This window comes from Equus caballus, chromosome 15 (genome assembly GCF_041296265.1).
Source record: "Equus caballus isolate H_3958 breed thoroughbred chromosome 15, TB-T2T, whole genome shotgun sequence".
In the NCBI taxonomy this organism is placed as follows: domain Eukaryota; kingdom Metazoa; phylum Chordata; class Mammalia; order Perissodactyla; family Equidae; genus Equus; species Equus caballus.
The window spans coordinates 84,515,806-84,538,555 of NC_091698.1; the positions used below are offsets into that span (position 1 = coordinate 84,515,806).

The following is a 22,750-nucleotide window of genomic DNA, read 5'->3' on the forward strand; positions in this document are numbered from 1 at the left end:
ACTTAGATTAGCCAGTTTCTCCAAGGCCACACAGGAAGTCTCAGGGCTAAGAAAGAAACATAGGTCGTTGCTCTTTAAATGTCCCCCTATGAACCCAGCACTCCTAATGATCGCTGTATCTCCAGCTCTTAACATGCGAGACATATAGGAGACGCTCGATAAATATTTGCTTAATAAACGAAAGAATGAATGAGAGTGAAGGGACTCAATATCAGATTATGAATGGGGAAAAGGCTTAAAAGCTGACGCAGTCTACAAGTAGGCGATTGTGGAAACAATTATCTCCATCACTCGGTCCCCTCCTGCACCGGAGGTGGAATTCCTACTCCCACTTTGGCTAATTCCATCCGGAGGGAGGGGCTCTCCCAGGTGCCGGAGACCCTCGCACCTGCGCCTCCCCCCACGCCCCCGCGGGCTCAGCGGATTGAGCCGGGATCTGAAGGGCTGGGGGCCCGGGAGGCCGCCAATGGGAGGGTCGTGGGAGGAGCCCCGAGAGAACCGGGGGCGGGGGAATGACGGCGGCAAGAACCCCAGCGGGGCGGGGCGGGCCGCACGTCCCGGCCGGGCTGCGGCGGAGCGAGCGGGGCCAGCTCTGCAGAAGGCGGCGGCTGGCTCGCCGGGACGGTCACATCCCGCTGCAGGGGCTGGCGGAAGGAGCCGCACTGCCTCCCGCACTGGGGACCCAGGCCAACCGCCAGGCCGCGCCGGCACCGCCCCCTGCTCCCCGACAGACTACGCGGCCGGTCCGAGCTCTGGGGGCCGGGCAGCCCCGCCGCCCGCGCCCGCTACGCCTCCGCCCTCTGCCCGCAGCTGGGTCCCGCACTGCCCCCCTCGCCGGGCCCGCGCCGGGATGGGGTAGGGGCAGCGCCACCGAGTTGGGCGATGGGCCGCCCTCTGGGCACCGAGCAGCCCCCCGAGGCCTGACCGACCGCGAGGACCGGCGGAGGTGAGTGTGGGCAGGGCAGAGCCGCGCACAGAGGGCGCCCGGGTGATGCGGGGGCGGGGAAGGCGTGGGGAAGAGGGGGGCTCTGGGGTTGCTGTGGGCCCTGGGGAGCCCGGGAGAGCTGCTGCCTACCCGTGCGTTCTAGCCAGTCCTTGACCCTCCACAACTCCTGCCACCTCCAGGAGCCCCGCCTGGATGTCAAGCGGATGCCCCAGTGTCTCCCAGCAGACTTGGTGGAGACCATGGCTTCGCTGATGCCCCTGTCCCCATATCTAAGCCCTACAGTCCTCCTGCTGGTCAGCTGTGACCTGGGCTTTGTGCGAGCAGGTGAGTAAAGGGGGAGGAATTGGGAGTTAACCTGAGCTAGTCTTTGGGTGGAACCTGTTAACCTGTTAACACACTGGCACCTACAGACCGGCCTCCATCTCCTGTGAATGTGACAGTCACTCACCTCAGAGCCAACTCGGCCACTGTGTCCTGGGACGTCCCAGAAGGCAACATCGTCATTGGCTACTCCATTTCCCAGCAAGTATGAATCACCCTTCTGCTCCCCCAACCTGTGTCCTTGGATCTCTGAACATTCCTTCTGTTACCTCCCTCCCCCCACCCCCAAATTCCACTCCCAATAGTGGGAGAATCTCGGAGCTGGTGTTCCCTGGCTCAGGCTGCTCTTTTCACCCTACTCCCTTGGAGTGCTTGGATGTTCAGGAGTCCTGGGTTGAGCCTTGTGACCTGGGACTGGGGTGAAGCTGCTCTCCTCTCCCATCTCCCTGCAGCGACAGAATGGCCCTGGGCAGCGTGTGATCAGGGAGGTGAACACCACCACTCGGGCCTGTGCCCTCTGGGGCCTGGCTGAAGACAGCGACTACACTGTGCAGGTCAGGAGCATCGGCCTTCGGGGAGAGAGCCCGCCAGGGCCCAGGGTGCACTTCCGAACTCTCAAGGGTTCTGACCGGCTACCCTCAAACAGCTCAAGCCCAGGTGGGGGTCTCAGCTATTCCCCACTCCCTAAAGCTTTGGATTCTGTGGCTTTTTACCTGGCCTTTAGCCTCCTGTTTACTTCCCCAAAGCAAGCAACAGTCTAGCTTAGATGAATAGATGGATGATTTAATTCCTTGTACTGCCAGGAAAGGAAGGAAAGCAGGTTGGCAGGGGACTGGATATAGACAGGCTGGTAGTGAATCATTTGGGGGGAGGGCTTTTAACTTCCTTTTACCCGACCTCAGTTCACAGCAGATGCAGCCTGCATGAGTGAGTACCTGACTTGAAGCCCTCCTGCTTTTTGGTCACTAACCACCTGTCCACTAACAGCGTCCCAGAGAGGGGCTACCAGGGGCAACTCTGTGATGAGTCTACCCTGACTCTAATCCCCAGCATCTCCATCCTTAACTGTCTGCATAGATATAGCTCTCTAGCTGCTCCCCATAACCTGGAGTCTTTCTCCTTCCTTCTCAGGTGATATCACAGTGGAGGGTCTGGATGGAGAGCGACCACTGCAGACGGGGGAAGTGGTCATCATTGTGGTGGTGTTGCTCATGTGGGCTGGTGAGTAAGCAGCTGGACAGGGGACCCGGGATTGAGAGAGTGGGGCTCAGTGAAGGCAAGAGGTGGTGAAGGTTGTTGGGAGAAAACAGGGTGAGAAAAATAGGGCAGGGAGATGCTTAGTTGAGGGAGATGAGCAGGAGAAGTTTGAAGAGAGGGAGAAGAGGCTGTTGGGAGCTCAGGAAGATTAAGAGGGTGGTGTTTGTGCATGGGCATGAGGAATTCAAGGATTTTCTTAGATTTTCTAGAAACTGTGTGGGTATCTCACTGCCTTTCGAGGCTGTGACTGGGGAGGTTGAGATCAAGGCTCAGATTGTATTGTTGTGTTTCAGCTGTAATTGGGCTATTCTGCCGTCAGTATGACATCATCAAGGACAACGACTCCAACAACAACCCCAAGGAGAAAGGGAAGGGGCCAGAACAGAGTCCTCAGGGAAGGCCAGTGGGGACAAGACAGGTGATGTGGGGCCAGTGAAGGAGGGAAGGGTGATTTTGCCCCTGAGGAGCAGCTGGGGAGAGGGAGAAGGGCAGAGGGGCAGGAAAAGAGGGAGAATGGAGGGTGCTGGCCCCGTGGCCGAATGGTTAAGTTCACATGCTCCGCTTTGGTGGCCCAGGGCTTCACCAGTTTGGATCCTGGGTGCGGACCTAGCACCGCTCATCAAGCCACGCTGAGGCGGCATCCTACATAGCAGAACCAGAAGGACCTGCAACTAGAATACACAACTGTTTACTGGGGGGGCTCTGGCAAGAAAAAGATTAAAAAAATGATTGGTAACAGATGTTAGCTCAGGTGCCAGTCTTAAAAGAAAAAACGAGGGAGAATGGAAATCTGGGATGGAGGAAGCTATTACCTTCCTGAAATTAGAGACTCAAGCCATTTTCTTTCACAGAAAAAGTCACCATCCATCAATACCATCGATGTATGAGTGAAGAAACAGAACCAGAACACAGATGCACTAACAACCTGGGGATGGGGATGGGGTCAGGGAGAGCCTAAGATGGTGACCTGCTCAAGACTGAAGGATCCCACAGTCACCCAGAGGGTAATGACACTCCCACAATCTCAGGCCTGGTACCCATCCTCTTTCCACTGTGAGCAGGGCCAGAAGGTAGGTCTGTTAGGATCTGCGCTCCTGGACCTGGGGAGTGGTATCAGATGGAATATGTCCTCCCATCCCCCAAGTCTAGGGGAGAGTCCTTTGTTCAATCCTATCCCATTAGGTCCCAAATGGGGCCCCATTTCACCTGCATCAGGACTCTTGGCATCCCTAGCTGCCCCCACATCTTGCCTCTGGGTTAAAGAGAGGGGTGTCTCTGTGGGTACTCCCCCTCCCCCAGCAAATAAAAGGAATTGTCTGGGCCTGGAGGCAGATGCTGCACTGCACTACTCCAATGTCTTCCATGGAGCCTCAGGTGCTCCCCCTTTCACCTGGCAGCCCCTCCAGCTGCTGGTGATCTCACCCCTTGGACATTTTTCCAATAAAGGTTCTTGGACAAACTGGAGCCGACTGAATGGTATACTGTATAGTATGCTGAAGACATTTCCCCGCTGTCTCTCCCCTGACCACAGGGGCCCCTCACACCACCACCAATGTGATAGGAGCAGACTCTCATTTTAAGGTGTTTCCTTTAATTCTCTAGCCTGGAATGAGTGCAGAGGGGCCAGAAAGGGGCACAGAAAATCCAAGCCCTGGTTCCTTTTGCTTTGTTGGTTGAGAAGGGGGCGGGGAGGAAAAGAAGATATAAATTCTTCCTGCACCAGTGGAAACTAAGGTTATGTCACATGAGAGGGCCAGGAGCCTTTTTATCTTCACTGCCCACATCAGCAGCCCAGCTCCTCACCATCTGTTCCTCTGACTCCTCCATCAACCCTGAGCTAATTTTCAGAAAAGGACTGAATGTGACTTGGGAGAAACGAAAGAGCAGCTACACTAACGGAGCCCTCAGTGCCACGTGCTCCTATCCTGTGCATTCCTATGCCTACTCTTCCCTGCCCTCGTTTTCCCTTTTGTCTCTGTCTGTCTTTGTCTCTGTTCATTCAAAGTCAATAATAATTGTAAAGCGTAATTGAGTTTATATTCACTCTCTGCCACTATATCCAGAGGAAGATTCTGGAAATAAAACAGAGGGGTTGGAATTCCCCTGTCAACAGAATTATAATTTGGGCTCTGGGGCCTACTTGTTTCCTGTGAAAATAGAGGCTGTCCTCTACTCCTAAGTTCCAAGGAGGGTTGGTGCGAGTGAGAGAAATACCTGTTGACATTTGCAACTACTTTGGGGGAAAGGCTTCAGAACCCAGCATCTGTCTGGACAGCATATCTTACACTTTTTGGAGGGTTACAGGTCTTCTAAATCTCTGATCCTTAGAGGAGACTTATGAGTAACTCTCCTTTCTTTTTCTGCATCTCGATCTCTCTGGTATGTTATAAGAAATTAGACCATTAATTCTGAAAGACACCCCAGTCCAAACAAAGATCAATCCACTACTTAACCAAGTTCCAACCTCAGGTATCACAGGATTTGACTTTAACCTATTGGGTGAGCCAAACTCTGGTTTTGCCCTCCTCTCTAAACCGTAAAAACATCCTGATCTAAGCAACAGTCTTTAATCCACTGTTACCCAATTCAGAAGTAGAGTACCTTACCTCTCCCTGGCCACTGGTTTCAAAAAATTCATCTCTCAGACTCTGGACACGTCATCATGTCTTAGGATGAAAGTGTCACAAGGTATAGTAGCATAGCATGGAGAGAGAGAGCTGGGAATTAAGGAATATAAAGAGTCTATAAAGGCACCAGCTCTGGGTTGAACCCCAATTCCGTCCTTTATTGACTGTTAGCTTGGGCAAGTGACCCCTCTAATCCTGAGTCTCCTATTATGTAAAATGGTATATATGCTATCTAATAATGCTATCCCCTTCATAAAGTAGCTTTGAGATTAAATGAGATGATGATGTACAACACTTTGCACAGTACTTGGCAGACACATACTGAGTATTCACTGTTAGCTATCATTATTAGCCTTGTGATTCCGTGCAAGTCATATAATCTATTTGGGTTCAATTCTGTCAACTGTAAAAGGCCTCTAATGGCAACTGCCCTGCTTTCCTCCAGGGTTGTGAGGATTAAAAGAATGCACTCAGCCACGCTTACATACGTCAGTGAGAAAGACTACGACTGCGTAGCACCCGGAGTTTGCTAAAGGCTTCAAGGCGTGGCTTGAGCTTGGTTTTGCATGCGGAGACGGGGTTGGTCGAGGAGAGGGCTCATCAAGCCCTCTCGAGGGTCCCGCCCTAGAGCCCACTGCGCCTGCGCACGTTTTGTTTGCTTCGCCGCGAGTTTACGTGGTGACCTTGCGACTTGCGTTGCGCTCTGGTCGCATCTGCGTAAGCGGGTGTCGCTGCGGCTGGGTGGCGGGTTGTCCAGGTAACCACGGGAGCTGTCGCTGTCTGGTGGCGTCTGAGAGACAGGTATTCATCATGCAGTTGAAGCACCTGAGGACCCTGCTGAGCCCTCAGGTGAGGAGATGCGTGCCTCTTCCCTCCCCGCCCGCCTTAACGTTCCAAGAAAAATGGGGGACGACTGAAGTTTAATAATGTTGAGCGCCTACTGTGTGCAGAAGACGGAAGGCTGTAGCGATAATTCGGATTCTGCTTCATCGATAGAGTGTTCAGTAGGCAAGATGGACCGCTAACCACTGTAGCTTTCATTACGTTTCGTTTAACGTCAGTGGCGCACCAGAGCCAGTGCTGGGGCTCTGAGGGATCCAGAGCAGTCTCAGTTATTGCCCCTGCCTTAAAGAGGCTTGTACTAGAGAAGGAGGCGCACAGGTAAACAACGAACATAAATCTACACCGAATTAAATAAACGCTTTAGGTGCAAGCCCCAAAGAGGGAGTGCAGAAGGCCTCACCATTCCTTCTGATGGTGAAGATCTCAGATTCAGAAGAGGCTGGGCACTGGGGGAGGAACCCAGAAACATGGTGAAGAGAGGCTGGGTTTTGGAGTTAGGAGACCAGAATTCCAGTCTTCGCACCACCACTACTTTAAGTAAATGACCTGACGCCACTGACTTTGGCCCCTATTACACAATCTCTCTAAGCACTCACCCAGCTTCTTCATTTGGAAAATGGGAGTAATGATAATAGCAACCTTAAGGAACTTAGGGTAAGAGTTAAATGAAGTAATACACAAAAGAACATTGTAAACTGAAAAGCGTTGTGAAAACTGAGAGACAAGAGAGAAGGACATTCACAATTCAAAGGACAAAATGGAGCAAAGCTAATGAGACTAACATCTGCCATAACCGAGTGTTTAAGCTGTACCAGGGCAGCATAAGTTAAAAAACTAGGATTGTGGTTTATGGAGGCAAACATGGATTTAAATCTTGGTTCTGCCGCTTACAAACTGTGTATGTAAACTTGAGCAAATTACTTAACCTTTCTTTGCCTTAGTTTCCCCATCTGTAAAAGGGGCATAATAACAGCATCTACCTGAGTTATCAGGTAAAACAAGATAATGCATATGAAACACTTATCAAAATGCCTGTCTATGGGAAGTGCTGTTAAAGGTTAGCTATTATTATTTTGTTCCCTGTCTCACTTAATCCTCACGACAGTTCTGTGAGGTACATATTGTAGAGAAAAGGGAATTGATTGATTATGGGAATGAGGAAGACTTTACAGAGGCTTTAGGAGAATAGAAGGAAGTTAGAACAAAAGAGAGCTGTGCTCATTGCTGAATCTGTAGTTTAAAGATTCCTTTACCCTAATGGATTAATTGGAAATGAAATCCTCCTTCAGTCTTTCAAAATAAGGTGATGTCATGATGCGGGAAAGGGCCAGATGTCCAGGACTGGGCAAAATGATGAAGGAAGATGATCAGCAATGGTTGTAGAGGAGCCCTCAGCCCTTCTAACCTAATGTAACCAAGAGTTGGAGAGTGATAAAGGTGGTGGTGTGGCTGTTTCTGACTCTGGTTTGAGGATTTTGATGAAAAAAGCCTTTTTTACCTCTCACTTTGGAGGTTGGTGAGTTAGGAGTGAAAAGCAATGATGCTTTAAGCCAGAGCTCTAGAGCCCAAGTAATTGATCAAACAACTGGAGCAGAAGCTAAATTTTTTATTTCAAGGAGGGAAAAATCCTTAGTGCAGAACCATAGATGACCAGCCCTGGTGGTAGAAGGGACAGATGTGGCAAAAATAATTCACTGGGAGATGATCACTTCTGACTTGGGTGAAGTGGATAGTTAAGAAAAAACAAAACAAGATGGCCTTGTTCATCTCAAATCTCAACTCTGATTGTTTTACTGTTTCAGAACTTTCACTCTCTCCCTTAACTACCAAGTAAGCCCAGACTCCTTAGCGTCACTTCGAAGACCCTTCCTGAGCTGGCCTCAGTCTGTTTTCCCTGCCTTGCTTCCTCTATTCTGCTATTTACAAGATACTTTTGGCTAAATTAAATTACTGTTTCTTGACCAGAAGTTGCCTTTGCTCGTGCTGTTCCTTCTATCTCAGACAATTTCCCCACTCATTCTTCAAAGCTTAATGTTAATTATTTAAACATAAAATTATCTGTCTTTTGGGGGCTGGCCTCGTGGCCGAGTGGTTAAGTTCGCGCCCTCTGCTGCAGGCGGCCCAGTGTTTCATTGGTTCGAATCCTGGGCGCGGACATGGCACTGCTCATCAAACCACGCTGAGGCAGCATCCCACATGCCACAACTAGAAGGACCCACAACGAAGAAGATACAACTATGTACCGGAGGACTTTGGGGAGAAAAAGGAAAAAATAAAATCTTTAAAAAAAAAAAATTATCTGTCTTCTGCAAACTATTACAGTGCTTTGTATGTACCTCTCTTATGAGACTTTTCCTGTTTTTGCACCATCTTATTCAGTTCTTGTTTTGATCTTTGTCTCCCTCTCAGCCCTGGTCAAGTGTCTTTCTCAATAAGGTACTCAAAAAATATTAATTGAATGAATGGCTAAAGACCAAAACTTATCAGACCAATTGAATTTATTTCAGTAGCAGACCTGGGACATGGGGGAACAAGGAGGCCATCGCAGGGACACATTGGTACAGTTGGTTTAGCGTGTCATCTCTTAGTGCATTTGCATTATGGGTTTCTAGAATCACCTTGTTCTCACAGTCCAGGGTTTTATGGCCTTGGAGACCAGGATGGATCACAAGCATCTCTTTGTTTTAAGGACCGTGATAGGCGGGAAATCAACCAAAGTCACACTAGAACTAGTGGAACAAGAAATGCAGGAGGAAAATTGACCTAAGTCACAATAGAACTAAGGGAACTAGAAATGCTTTGGTATTCTAGACCAGTGCCTGGGTTTATTTTTGCCCCCTTTGCTTCTGCAGGATGGAGCTGCAAAGGTGACCTGCATGGCTTGGTCCCAGAACAATGCCAAATTTGCTGTCTGCACAGTGGACCGAGTGGTGTTGCTGTATGATGAACATGGGGAGCGGAGAGATAAGTTCTCCACTAAACCAGCTGACATGAAGGTGAAGAGGGCTCCTGTGTACCTTAACCTGTTCTTGGGGCCTTATGAACCTGAAAGACTTCTAACCCGCTTCCTAGCCATAGTCATAGGCAATGGCCTGCCCCTCCTTTTCTCAGTGTAAATCCCTCAAGCCCATTACAGTCATGCATGCACCTTTTCTTCTCTTTTCTCTTTCATATATACTCATTACTTATTTTTCTTTATTTTTTAACTCTTAGTATGGCAGGAAGAGCTATATGGTGAAGGGCATGGCTTTTTCTCCTGATTCCACTAAAATTGCCATAGGACAGACCGACAACATCATCTATGTCTACAAGATTGGAGAAGATTGGTGAGGATAGAGATTGGGACATGGCGTGGGTCAGAAAAGAAGGGGACGGCAGGAAGAAATGCCTCACTGGGGAGGGAGAATAGAGAGGATGAGGAGCCAAGCTGGGGCAGGGGAGGCACTGGCCTTCCAGAGTCTGTTGTTGCTTCCCTACCTTTGCTTGCCCCGTGTGTTCTGCAATCCCATGCCTGGAGGAACCAGTCTAAGGTCAACAAGGAGTCCCTTTGAGATCCTGGGGAGCCCTGAGTGATGTTACGTCTTTGTTATTGTTCCAAAGCTACTCAGACTCCTCCCTCTTATGCCTCCTTTTAGGGCTTCTGCAGAGTGGTAGGAAATACTGGTGGGCCAGGGAAGGTATCTGCTCTTTCTTCCGTTCTCCCAGCGTCACTTGTGGCAATTTATTTATGGAAGTGGTTTTTAATATGCTTTCTCTTCTTTTATTTGGCAGGGGTGACAAGAAAGTCATCTGTAACAAGTTTATCCAGACGGTAAAGTTCAAACCAGTCCCTGGGAGACTAGGATGAGCAACCATGTATCAGTATATCTGCTTATAAATGCAACTAGGAATTGGATTTTTAAACATCTGAATCTGACTTTTCCTACTGCAAGGATGGTGCTGCCTGGCTGCTCATCATCTGCTTTCCTCCTTAGAGCCCCAGTTGGGTCCCCTCCTCTCCTTCCCTATAGGTGATTGGGGTGGTGGCATGTGGCAGGTTGTTCAGGTTCAGGTTGTCATAAATGTGCTAACCTACATAGGGAAGGTTATCCTTTTTCATTATTTCTTCCTTACAGAGTGCTGTTACCTGTCTGCAGTGGCCAGCAGAGTACATCATTGTCTTTGGACTGGCTGAAGGGAAGGTAAAGGAGGGAAGAGAAACACAGGAGAGGTTGTGGATGGGGATAATGGTTCTGGAGAGAGGATATGGTTAGTATTCTCCCTTAGGGTTGAGTTGTGTACTGGGGGAGAATATGTAAGGACCAGGGCATTTTTTTATTGTTTATTTTTCTTTTCTTAATTAAGAACTGGGTGAAATTGAAAGTAGCCTAACCAGACTTGTGTCCATTCTCCCATTTTCAGGTTCGTTTAGCAAACACTAAAACTAATAAATCATCTACCATCTATGGGACAGATTCTTACGTGGTATCACTGACAACAAAGTGAGTAAGGAAGAGTGGTATCCCAAGAGCTTGGAAATGGTAGGAAAAAGCTATGAGGAAGTCTGGGATGGGAGCCCAAAGTATGAAAGATGGGGAGGACTGACCACAGGTAGGGTAGTGTTTGACAGAGAAAGGGGACTTTCTTGGTGAGATAATTCTTCCTGTATTTCTCTCCTTTCCTCCTTCTCCACTTTTTCAGTTGTTCTGGGAAAGGAATTCTCTCTGGTCATGCAGATGGCACCATTGTTAGGTATTTCTTTGATGATGAAGGCTCTGGAGAGTCACAGGTATGAATAAAGGATACTCTGGGATAGGAGATAAGGAAATTCCAAGACCCCCCCCCCAGAGGAGGTCGGACATCTAAGGAATTTACATAGAGGTGCTGGGGGAGGAGGCTAGAGGAGTAAAACCTCAGGGAGAGAGACATTTGGATGTGGCCACAGAGAGGATTTGAGTTTAGGAGGCCAGAGCTTAATATTTACAGGAAAGGGTGAATCAGGTGAAAGGGTCCTTGAGACAAAGGGAAAAAAAGACTCAGAGTAATGAAAAGTGAAAAACAATCTCATTTATGTAAAAAATATATTTGTGTAAATAAATACATAGAAGAAAAGAGTGATTAACTCTCGAGAGGGAAAAAGGAAAAGATGAGGGATAAAAGGAACATTCATGTTTTAGTCTATATAATTCTCTAATATTTGAATCATTTACATTAAGAATTACTTGTGTAATACTTAATTAAATTTATCCCTCCTAAAAAAATGAGAGCCATATGCTCCCCATGGGCCTAAACAGTATTGGTTGATGTTTAGGACAGCTCCCTTTGGGGGGGCCTTATTAGGTGCATATTAAAGATCTCCAACACAAGTATTTTGAGGTTTCCTCTTGAGCACAAGATCAGTAAGTGTGCACATGTCATATGTATGTGTGTGTGAGTATAACACAGAAAGACAGTGTTTGAAGTCTTCAGGATCAGCATGTGTTGGGAGAAAGATTTCTGCAATGTGGGCTGGGCAGAGTGAGCGTGTCAGATGCTGGGAATGAGAAATTCCTGGGATGGAGTCCTTAGAGTCAGAGTGGTTGAAACCCTCTACTTTTGTCTTAGGGGAAGTTGGTTAACCACCCATGCCCACCTTATGCCTTGGCTTGGGCAACCAACAGCATTGTGGCTGCAGGCTGTGATCGGAGGATTGTGGCCTATGGAAAGGAAGGCCACGTGCTACAAACGTTTGATTATAGCCGTGACCCTCAGGAGCGGGAGTTCACCACAGCTGCAGCAAGTCCTGGGGGCCAATCTGTTGTGCTGGGAAGTTATGACAGGTGGGTCTCCTTTCCAACTGCAACAACTTCTGCCTACTTTTCCTGTGTACATTCTTTGATTTTGCTCAGTTATTCTCAGCTAGAGTGGGATACTGGATCAGAATCAAGCGTATGTGAAAGAGATTCTCAGGTTTTAATTTGTACACTTTCCTCTTCCTGCTTCCACCATCCATTGGCACGCTGGCAGTTCCAAAAGGCACCCTGCTCTTTTTGTGTCTCTATGCCTGTCCCTGGGATTCCACAGCAGAGTTCCTCTCCGCTTTCTTTGTGTTCCCATCATCCCTTTCTAGACCACTGGCTTAGTGTTTACCACATTATGTTATAATTTGGTGTTTGTATCTATCTGGCTAAATTTTTTTTTTTTAAAGATTGGCACCTGAGCTAACATCTGTTGCGAATCTTTTTTTTTCCTTCTTCTTCTCCCCAAAGCCCCCCAGTACATAGTTGTATATTGTAGTTGTGAGTGCCTCTGGCTGTGCTATGTGGGATGCCACCTCAGCATGGCTTGATGAGCAGTGCCATGTCAGCGCCCAGGATCCGAACCAGTGAAACCCTGGGCTGCCGAAACAGAGCGTGAGAACCACTCAGCCGTGGGGCCAGCCCCCATCTGACTAAATTGAAGAGCACTTGGAAAGAGGCCATAGTGTTCATTTTTTTAATCTCCAGTGCCTATATTAGTATCTCGTACATGATATATGGTCAAATGTTTGGTGAATGAATGAAAGAAGGAAGAGTAGAGAAACAGCTAAGGTCTGGGTCTCATTACTTCTTTGAAGCACTTTTAACCCCATCTTCGTCAGTCCTGTCTTTCTATCTCCTTCAATCTTATATGTGTCTCTTCATGTTCCTTTCTTTCTTCTCTGACTCCTACCATTGCTCTTTTCTTTTTCCATGTGTCTCTACTGCTAACAGCTCATTTTTCTTACCAGCCACAATCTCGTTTGTTTTTTCCATTCTCATCACTCTAACCTCATTTTACTTTTGACTTGATTTTCCCAGCGCACTTCCTTTGAACCTTCTTGTCCTTCTCCTACTAGACTCCCTAGCTTGCCTGTTCTCTTTTATTTCCTTTCTTCTCTGATAACGCAGGACTAATTTCCTTCAGTTATCAGCCCATTTTTACTCTTTTGCTCGGTCATATCTCTTCTAAAAGCCACATACTTTATTTCAGGCTTCGGGTACTCAACTGGAGCCCTCGAAGAAGCATCTGGGAAGAGGCAAAGCCCAAGGAGATTGCCAACTTATACACTATCACTGCCTTGGCCTGGAAACGGGATGGCTCACGACTGTGTGCGGTGTGTTACTAGTGACCTCTTTCTCCATTGTTGACTTCTCCAAACTAGGGAAAAATCCTGCCGTATCCTAATGCACTGTCTCCTGACATTAGAAACTCTCCTCTTCCCTTTGGACCCCAACCTAAAAATTCAATGTTAAAGGCAGGGAAAAGAAATTCGTACTTTATTGGAGGCCAAAAGGGACAAAGAGTTGCATAGGTAGGGCTGATTTCCCCCTTACATCCCTTCAGTATGTGCCCTTGAGGCCTGTATTCCCACCTCTTTCCTTCTGGTACTTCCCAAAACTACCAGCCCTTTTACTGCCAATTCAACCTAGGTTTTGAGAGTAGCTCTAGATACCCTCCCCATGCGTGTGTACTATGTGTGTTACTCTTTATGTTGTCACTTTCCCTTCTAGGGCACACTCTGTGGTGGAGTGGAGCAGTTTGACTGCTGCCTCCGAAGGAGCATTTACAAGAACAAGTTTGAGTTGACATATGTGGGCCCTAGCCAGGTAAACAGCTGATAGGCTGCCACATCAACATCTTGCCATGGCACTTTCATCCTGTAATACTTCCCTGCCTTCTGGCCATAGCCACGGTATCAAATTCAACCTTTGGGGGCCGGCCTGGTGGCACAGCAGTTAAGTTCACGTGTTCTACTTCAGCAGCCCAGGGTTGCCAGTTCCGATCCCAGGTGTGGACATGGCACTGCTTGGCAAGCAATGCTGTGGTAGGCGTCCCACACATAAAGTAGAGGAAGATGGGCACGGATGTGAGCTCAGGCCAGTCTTCCTCAGCAAAAAGAGGAGGATTGGCAGTAGATGTTAGCTCAGGTCTAATCTTCCTCAAAAAAAAAAAAAAAATAGCCTTTGGCAGAGCTCTTCTGGGGAACAGAATGTGTCAGGACAGCTCCCTGGCAACTTTCATGCTACAGTTCTTCCAGCTTATTGTGAGCAAAGGTTTAGACATCAGACCTAAGGGGTACAGAGATTGCTGCTTACATCTTCCCAGTTTAAAACTTCACTACCTATATGTTGTTAACTGGATGATAAATAGGATTACAAGGGCCAATTCTGTGGTTTTAGGGCCTCTGAACTCACTATGTGTGATATTGCAAGCTAATTCCCTCATTCCTGAGCCCACTTTTTTCTTTTCTCTACCTCTATCTTTTCCTTCCATTTATTATTCATTGGTTACTTCATTCTTTTATTTTCTCCAGAAACATTTATCCATTTTCTATGTGTTGCAGCAGTGTTAGGCATTGAGAATACAAAGATAATTATCTGAAATACATTGTCCCTTAATTGAAGAGATCATTCTAGCAAAGGAGACAAATGTATCAAAAAATAATATAGTACACCGTGGTAAAAGTTATCATAAAGGTCTGTACAAAGAGCTGTGGGAACACAGGGAGAGTGATTGTTTTTACCCAGTGTAACTTTCAGAACCATATATGTTGTGAGCATCAAAAGAAATAATATATGAAAGCATTTCATAAATAGTAAAGCACTACATAAATGTGAGGTGTCATTATTACCAACAATGTCCTAGGCCAGGTGAAGAAACAAGATATTATCTATATTTAGCACTGTGGAGGTGGGCAAAGGGCGCAGCATGTTCATCCCTTTTTTGGGTTGGGGGAAGCCTAGGGAACTCAGACTTGTCCCTTACCAAGGTGATTGTGAAGAACCTATCATCGGGGACCCGAGTGGTACTCAAGTCACACTATGGCTATGAGGTGGAAGAGGTGAAAATCCTGGGAAAGGAACGTTACTTGGTGGCCCACACGTCAGACACGCTGCTGCTGGGGGACCTGAACACTAACCGCCTTAGTGAGGTAGGAACCAAAAACGGAGATGCGGGGAATGGGGCATCTTGAGTTGCTATTTCAGGGGAGCCAGGGTTCCTAGGGGGAGATCTCCATGGGAAGCTCTAACATTCTAGTGTTGGGGATGTGGTTCCAGGGAATGGCACCCAGGAGGTTTAGAATGCTAGAATATGAATCACCACTGTTTTTACGCCATCTCTCAGAAACATAGGGACATGGGCAAAATCTGGAAAAGCACCTTTTCTGTGCAATCTCAAAGCCCCCCCAAACTCATTCTCTTTGCCTCCCACCCTGTCATTCTTTCAGCATTGTCTTGGATAGTTGTCTCATGTTTCTTATGTCTTCTCCCCTCTTTTCAGGTAGCTTGGCAGGGATCTGGTGGCAATGAGAAGTATTTCTTTGAAAATGAAAATGTGAGTAGAATGTGATTCGCCATCACCGTCTTGATAAGCCTACTTCTAGCTTCTGTGTTAGAAGGATGGCAAGTGGCAGACAGCAGATAAGGGAGGAGGGTGAAATAGGCAGAGGAACAGAATAAAGAGAAAAGTGGGAGTTGCTTTGAACTGACAGTACACTTCCTTCTACTGTTTTTCTTCGTGCAACCTTTCCACCGTATAACACTTCCATTCATCCCCAGGTTTGCATGATCTTCAATGCTGGAGAGCTAACCCTGGTGGAATATGGGAGTAATGATACCCTGGGTTCTGTACGTACTGAATTCATGAACCCTCACCTCATCAGGTAACCCCCCGAGGTTCTCAAATTTTTAAAACCCAAAAGAATTCCTTTTTGTCTTCTAACTCCTATGTCCTCAGGTTAACCTAAAAACTTCACTCTGTGTGGTGCTTCAGAGCCCTCGTTGAACTGCCTAAGCCCGTTTTGCCTCATCTCATTCTTCATGTTTCAGTGTCCGTATTAATGAGAGGTGTCAGCGAGGAATGGAAGATAATAAGAAACTGGCTTATCTTGTTGATATTAAGACTATTGCTATAGGTGAGTAAGACTCCCTCATAGTTTTAATAACAAAATAGATGTTTATAGTGCACTTGCAAATCACCGATTGTGCACAGTGGAGAATCCGGGAATCTGAGAGGCACCAAGTAAATGTGTGATCCCACTCTTACAGTGGATATGTGAAATGTTTAAATCCATGTGTATGCGTCTATCTCCAGATGTCTAGAGCTAGAAACATGGGTACATATATAGGCCTGCCCATGTAGGCATCTATCTAGGGCTGGAAAATTGTGAATTGTAGAGAAGAACGGTTAGCAAATTTATGAATTTTCTTGCTTAGACTTCATAGGATCATAGATTCTTAGAACTGGAAGAGGCCTTATTTTTTGTATAGTTTGTCATTAGTAACTAGTGATGACAAACTTTATTTTGCATTTTGCAAACATTCACATTTGTAAATCTTACATATTAATAGTGAATTTTTTATCGTGAAATGTTTCAAGCATAGAAAAAAGTATAGGGGCCAGCCCGGTGGTGCAGCGGTTAAGTTCAAATGTTCCACTTCAGCAGCCCGAGGTTTGCTGGTTCGGATCCCAGGAACAGACCTTTGCACTGCTTGTCAAGCCATGCTGTGGTAGGCATCCCACATATAAAGTAGAGGAAATGGGCACAGATGTTAGCTCAGGGCCAGTCTTCCTCAGCAAAAAGAGGAGGATTGGTGGCAGATGTTAGCTCAGGGCTAATCTTCCTCAAAAAGAAAAAGAAAGAAAGAAAAAGGAAAAATATAGAGAATAGCATAGTATTCTCCAAAAAGGATAGAGAATAATATACCTGTGTACTGTAGTTGTTAGGAACAGGGCTCTGGCGTCAAACTTCCTCACTTCTCTACTTACTACCTGTGTGATCTTAGGTAAGTTACTTAACCTTTCTGTATCTCAATTTCTTCATTCACAAAATCAGGCTAAAATAGTACCTACCTCATATGAAAAGCACTTAGACTAGTGCCTGGTACATAAGCACTTAATAAATATTAGCTCTTAATAATAATAATATGACTTGTATAGCCATACCCAGTACTGTCAGATCCCAGCATTTCATTATATTACCTTGGATCTTCTCTCTCTTCTCTTATTGATGGACATTTATGTTGTTGGTTTTTCACTGTTAACAGTGTTTCAGTTTTCTAAGGTTTATACCTAGAGTGGTATTGCTGAATCATAGAAGAGGTTCATCTTCAGTTTCACTAAATATTTCCAAATTGCTCTTCAAAGAGGTTCTGCCAATTTACATTCCTACCAGCAGTTAGAGTTCCCATCGTCCCATCCATCCTCTCCAATAATTGAGATTGCCTGACTTTCTAATTTGGCTCAATCTGATGTATGTGAAATAATATCTCACTGTATTAATTTTTTATTGTGCATTTGTTTATTGGCCATTTGGAGTTCTTCTTCTGTGAATTGCAGTTCATATTCACTGCCTATTTTAAAAATCAGGTTGTCTTTTCCTCATTGACTTGAAGGAGTTCTGTGTCTATGCATGTATAGCCTTTGATGGTTGTTTATATTGTAGATAGTTTGTCTCAGCTTGTGGCTTTTCTCTCCTTTTTGGTGTCTTTTAGTGATCATACATTTTTAATTTTGATGTAGTCCATTTTATCACTTTTTAAGAAATAGTTTGTGATTTTTCAGGTCTTTTCTCTGCTGTATTTTAATGTTTTTAAATTTTGTTTTTCACCTGGAATTTATTTTTGTGCATATTGTGGGTAGGGATATAATTTTATTTTTTCCCATATGTTTAACCATTTATTGAAAGTCCATTCTTCACCCACTAATTTGCAGTGTTCTCTCTCATAAATCAAGTTTCCATATATATATGGGTGTGATCTGAAGGCATTTTTACATTTCATGAAATTTATGTTCCACATCAGGTTGCTGAGCTCAGAAATGTAAGTATTCGTAATAGAAATAATAATATAGTCCAGTGGCCCAAGTTCCAGCAGCACTAATGAGCTGTGAGCCTTTGGACTAGTCACTTCCCTCTGTAGGTCTCATCTTCAATGTATGTAAAATGACAAAGTTCTTTTCTTAACCTTTTTGGGCCACTGACCCCTTTGAGTATCTAATGAAAATTATAGATCCTCTCCCAGAAAAATATACGTACACACATAATTTTGTGTATAATTTCAGAGCGTTCACAGAAATAGGGTCCCCACAGCTCTAGCATTCTATGATTCTATGATTGGGCATTAAAACATGGCTTTATCATTTTGTTTTTTAATTAAAGGGAAACTCATTTTTAAATTGGCCTTCCCAGTTGTAGACGTTAGCTGGCATTTGGTCTTTAGCTTCAGCGCATCTAACAGGCAGGCACATGCTCGTTAATAATGGATATCAATAAGAGCTGTGGTGGCCTTGGATCAGGAGACTCCCTGAAAGCATCCTAGCCAATGCTGAGTGGTCTGTTCTAAATGTGATTGTTTCTTATATTGTCTGCAAGATTCAGACCAAACTAAAATATTCATCCTCTGTACTGACCAGCCTAACTTTACTCAGAGGTTCCTTCTATTTTGTCTGTGTCCCTTCTCTACTGTTTGCCCTTCAATATTTTTACATTATAGGCACTCAAATGTGTAGGTAACTCCTTGGGGCCAATATGATCATCAAAGTCATTTTGTTCATCAGCTTTCTCTCACCAGTATGCTGTAACTGGGGTTCATCCTTAATGTGCTTAATGCTGCCTTCCAGGGGATTTGGGGAGTAACAGAAGTCAGTTGCTTTGTAGTTCTGATCAGCTAGTATACAACTCCAAGAGTCCCAAAGAGGAATCACATTTCTTGACGGGTCTGGATCTTTTGAGTTAACTACAGGGTTAAACAAAAACAAAACCTCTACAATTTTAGAAGAAACCTAACATCTTATTAGCAAAATTATGTTGTAGTGGCCATTTGCATTCCCCAGTGCCATACTCTAGACTGATGTGACATTCTTAAAGCCCAACCTGTGATTGTAAGGCCAGTCTTTTGCAGGCTCCCTCATGCCCTGTATGTGATTCTGTGGAATCTCACTTCTTAACCTTGTCTCCTTTACTCTATAGTGGATCTGATTGGTGGCTACAACATTGGCACCATTAGCCATGAGAGCCGAGTGGATTGGCTGGAACTTAATGAGACTGGGCACAAGCTTCTCTTCAGGGACCGGAAACTTCGTGTGAGGAGGGTTACTAAGGCCTATCCATATCTGGTTCACAGAGGATGTGGTAGTAGCTGCAACCAGGGATTGTGGGAGGCAGGATGAGACATAATTTTTTGGTGCTATGCCATTAGCATAGCAGAAGGCACAGAAGAATCAACATTCTTTGTATCTGATATCACAACCCATCCTATATTACCTTTGAGAAGACTGTATCATGATGGCACCAAAGTCAAGAGGGGAATTTGCAAGTTGATTTTTGTCTTACCATTCACCAGTCTGCGCCCTCATGAAACTTCCTTACCCCTGCATTCCTTTTCCTCGCACCTAGCTGGCCTTTGCCCACGCCTACTACTCCAGTGCTCTTCAGCTGCCTTTATCTGACAGCATTGAAGCTGGCTTGAGGACAGTCTCCTAGTCCCTTATTGATCCTGATCTCAATATGTATCACCAAAGAGTTTAACCTCAAGGGCAGGGAGACTATCTGGTGATTTTTCATTTCATTTTCTTTGTGATGTGAAAAACCATATCACAGGTTTCCAAACCATTTAATTTGTCTGATGGCCTTGCTTTAGTAATCCAGGCTGTTACTCTGGCCCAGAGTTATTCTAAGAATGAAAGTCTGACCTTCGCCTAACTTCAATTCCTAGGGTGTAGAACTTTGCTCTTTTGGTCATCTCTTATTTAGCCAGAGTCAGATTATACCAACTCAGCATAAACTTCAAGGGTTGCAGGTCAGTAAGCTTTGAAATTTGGCATGTACCTGACTGGTGGATTAGCTCAACACAGTTCACCATTAGGGAAATGGTCAAGATCAGAAGATACCCCATCTTTCCTTTTAATTGTGTTATTTACCTCTTCCTTCTTCAGTTGCATCTATATGATATTGAAAGCTGCTGCAAGACAATGATCCTCAACTTCTGCTCCTACGTACAGTGGGTCCCAGGAAGTGATGTGCTGGTAGCTCAGAACCGAAACAGCTTGTGTGTGTGGTACAACATTGAGGCACCTGAGAGGGTCACCATGTCCTCTATCAGGGTATGTCAACACCAGGGCACCTCAGACATAGTGTCAAGCTGATTAATTAGAGCCCTGGGGAGGCTCTGAAGGGTACTTGGTTCTCTCAGCCCACCACCATAATCTCTGTGATGGCGTTGGCAAGTGAAGCTTAGACTCGTTCCCCACAGTGGACTGGGCCCCAGAGCCACCTTTGTTCAGATTCCTGACATTAAATGAGACCCTTGGAGTATAGGTCTCTATTACAGTGGCCCTGGGAATTCACCAAGTCATAATGTGGAGTTCCTTTAGGCTGGAAGCTCCCTGATAGGAGGGGCAGTTCCATGACACCTCCTTGCATGCTGATTCTCTGTTATAAGCCTTTCAGAGTTCCTTTTTTCTCAGACTGCTGATCAGACCCTCTCTCCTGTCCCACACAACATCACACACAGTAATCTTCCAAAATCTGGGAGGAGGCTATGAAAACAGAAGAGAGGCCTCTGTGCTAGGCTAGAATGACTGGTGTGGGTGTGGGTAGAGCACTTGATACTTTCTTTTTCTGCATCTCTTTTTTTCTTTTTTGCTTCATTTTAGACTGATTAAAGTTGGATTTTTTGGTTTGTTTTGCCCTTTTTAAAATGCCCTTTTTTTCACTTTTTCAGTTTGGAGGTTATACATCCTATTTCTATAGCAGTTACCATGTCATTAAATTAAGAAAGTTTAAAGTTAATCAGCATCTAATCCCCCCGCCCCTGCAAACAATACAAGGACCTTAAAAGGCTTTAACTTTGATCACCTCCCCTTTGCCATTGCTGTCCACTGTTTTATTTCTCTTCTGTTGTCCCCAAAGTTAGACATTATTATATGATACAGACAGAATTTGTTTAGATGTATCATCACAGTGCCAGTTTCTCTGTTCACCTTTTCCTTTTGCATTGCTGATCTTCCCTCTGGAGTTATTCTTTTTCCTCTGGAAGAATATCATTTAGAAGTTTCTTTAGTGAAAGTCTTTTGATGATAAACACTCAATTTTTGATTATCTGAAAATTTTTTAATTTAGCCTTTGTTCTGGAAAGGTACTTGGACTCAGTACCCAATTCTAGATTGACAGTTAATTTTTCTTAGCCTTTTGCACATATTGTCCCTTTGATTGACTTCCTTTGTTGGTCTAAGAATTTATTAACAACCCTTTCTGTAGAAGTGATCTGTCTTTTCTCTCTAGTTGCTTTTAAAATCTTTTTCTTAGGTGTTTTGAAGTTTAACTACAATGTGTCTAGATATAAATTTCCTTTTATTTATCCTGCTTGGTATATATCGTGCTTCCTGTATTTGTGGGTACACATATTTTTATCAGTCTTGGAAATGTCCCAGCCATTATCTCTTCAAACATTGTCACTTCTCTGGCATTCTCCAGTTTCTTCGTCAGAACTCTAACTAGGCATATATCATATTTCTTGTCTTTTCTTCTCTGCCTTTTTAACCTCTCTTTCATATTTCCTTTCTCCTTCTCACTCCATGCTATATTCTGGTTAATTCTTAAGATATCATCTTTCAGTTCATTAATTTGCTTCCATCATTGTCTAATCTGCTATTTAAACCATTCATTGAGGTTTTTTACTTCAAAAATTAAATTTTTCATAAGGCTTTATTTGGTTCTTTCTCCAATCTGCCTATTTTTGATAGTCTTTTGTTCCTTACTTAATTTTTCATTTCATCTTTTAAGTCTTTAAGCATTTCACACATGATTATTTTATATTCTGTAACTGTTTTTTTTCTTAACTGTGATTTTTAATATCTGAAATCCTTGGGGGTCCAAAACTGTTGTTTATAGTTATTATTTACTCCTTTATAGTGTTTTGTTAACATGTATTTTGGTATTTTTTTTATTATGAGCTCATGTTACATTGAATCTTGTCTTTTGGAATCCCAAGGGCCTGAAATGGACGTTTTCCTCCAGAGATGAATTGTGTTTGCTTCCGCAGGAATCAGGCATATTATTGCCCTATACCTCTTTTGTTCCCTTTACTGAAGAGAAGATGTCAGGTTTAATGAGGGACTCTCAGATTGGGCCTCCCCATCCTGCAGGAGGACCCAAGGTTTAGTCCCCTCAGACTGTGCTTGCCTTCAGAGCAACTGTACTCTTCTCTCTTGCTCACCGTTCATTTTCTCAAGCTCAGGTTTTAGCTTTCTTTATCTTTTTCTCTGTTTCTTTCTTCCTTCCTCCCTCCCTCCTTCTCTCTCTCTCTCTTTCTCTCCTTCCCCTCCGTCCTCCCCATCTCCCTCCCTCTCTCCCTCTCCCTTCTCTCTCTCCCTCTCTTTCCCCCTCTCCCTTTCTCCCACTCTGCTTCTCTCCCTCCCTCCCTACTCTCCCTTCCTTCCTTTTCTTTAAGAGGAAGGGTGGAAGAGGGGGTAGGAAGCATTCATAGTGATTTCTTCATTTGAACCCAGCAATGCATTAAAAAGTATGTCCCAGGTTCAAGTTATATTTTAACAGGAGGACCCTTAGACATATGTACTCATGGTACTGCTGGAAGCAGAGGTGGATGCCACACTCTGCCAGCTTACCTGCAGGCATTAGTGCCGGCATAACTGTGAGTGTACTTTAACCCAAGGATATTATCATAGATAGGAATTTTTATCTGCTTGAGAGAAACTAAATGTTAGGAAAACAAAAGCCACTGTAATTCCCTCAGTGTGAGAGTAAAGGGTTGGGTGA

General features: G+C 45.1%; 2 protein-coding genes across 5 annotated transcripts in view; both read left to right on the forward strand.

Annotated features, from left to right (window-relative positions):
• Positions 1 to 493: 493 nt before the first annotated feature.
• FNDC4 (fibronectin type III domain containing 4) lies at positions 494 to 3,988 on the forward strand. Its single transcript, XM_023619335.2, has 7 exons — positions 494 to 946; positions 1,126 to 1,270; positions 1,357 to 1,472; positions 1,720 to 1,924; positions 2,399 to 2,488; positions 2,818 to 2,942; positions 3,376 to 3,988. The coding sequence occupies exons 2-7, from the start codon at positions 1,150 to 1,152 to the stop codon at positions 3,409 to 3,411; spliced, it is 693 nt and encodes a 230-aa protein (XP_023475103.1). The 5' UTR covers positions 494 to 946; positions 1,126 to 1,149; the 3' UTR covers positions 3,412 to 3,988.
• Positions 3,989 to 5,771: 1,783 nt separating this feature from the next.
• The window catches only part of IFT172 (intraflagellar transport 172), a 32,496-nt gene continuing 15,517 nt past the window's right edge, over positions 5,772 to 22,750 (forward strand). For all 4 annotated transcript variants that reach the window (XR_002800251.2, XR_011426143.1, XM_001502188.7 and 1 more), the window contains exons 1-16: positions 5,772 to 6,000; positions 8,847 to 8,990; positions 9,208 to 9,320; positions 9,766 to 9,805; positions 10,110 to 10,175; positions 10,396 to 10,475; positions 10,675 to 10,762; positions 11,578 to 11,792; positions 12,964 to 13,087; positions 13,485 to 13,580; positions 14,744 to 14,905; positions 15,256 to 15,309; positions 15,534 to 15,637; positions 15,804 to 15,889; positions 18,944 to 19,056; positions 19,909 to 20,076. Coding sequence is in view for 2 of the 4 variants with exons in the window: in XM_001502188.7 (XP_001502238.5) it covers positions 5,962 to 6,000; positions 8,847 to 8,990; positions 9,208 to 9,320; positions 9,766 to 9,805; positions 10,110 to 10,175; positions 10,396 to 10,475; positions 10,675 to 10,762; positions 11,578 to 11,792; positions 12,964 to 13,087; positions 13,485 to 13,580; positions 14,744 to 14,905; positions 15,256 to 15,309; positions 15,534 to 15,637; positions 15,804 to 15,889; positions 18,944 to 19,056; positions 19,909 to 20,076 (1,692 nt within the window). In the remaining 2 variants the exon portion in view is untranslated. The remainder of the gene's footprint in view (positions 6,001 to 8,846; positions 8,991 to 9,207; positions 9,321 to 9,765; positions 9,806 to 10,109; positions 10,176 to 10,395; positions 10,476 to 10,674; positions 10,763 to 11,577; positions 11,793 to 12,963; positions 13,088 to 13,484; positions 13,581 to 14,743; positions 14,906 to 15,255; positions 15,310 to 15,533; positions 15,638 to 15,803; positions 15,890 to 18,943; positions 19,057 to 19,908; positions 20,077 to 22,750) is intronic.

What these genes read in the sequence shown, in the direction of transcription:
- FNDC4 (XM_023619335.2), top strand. Translation starts at nt 1,150, where the DNA reads ATGCCCCAGTGTCTCCCAGCAGACTTGGTGGAGACCATGGCTTCGCTG. An exon ending in CTCAAACAGCTCAAGCCCAG is followed by an intron (nt 1,925 to 2,398) that starts GTGGGGGTCTCA and finishes CTTCCTTCTCAG; the next exon opens with GTGATATCACAGTGGAGGGT. An exon ending in GGTGTTGCTCATGTGGGCTG is followed by an intron (nt 2,489 to 2,817) that starts GTGAGTAAGCAG and finishes GTTGTGTTTCAG; the next exon opens with CTGTAATTGGGCTATTCTGC.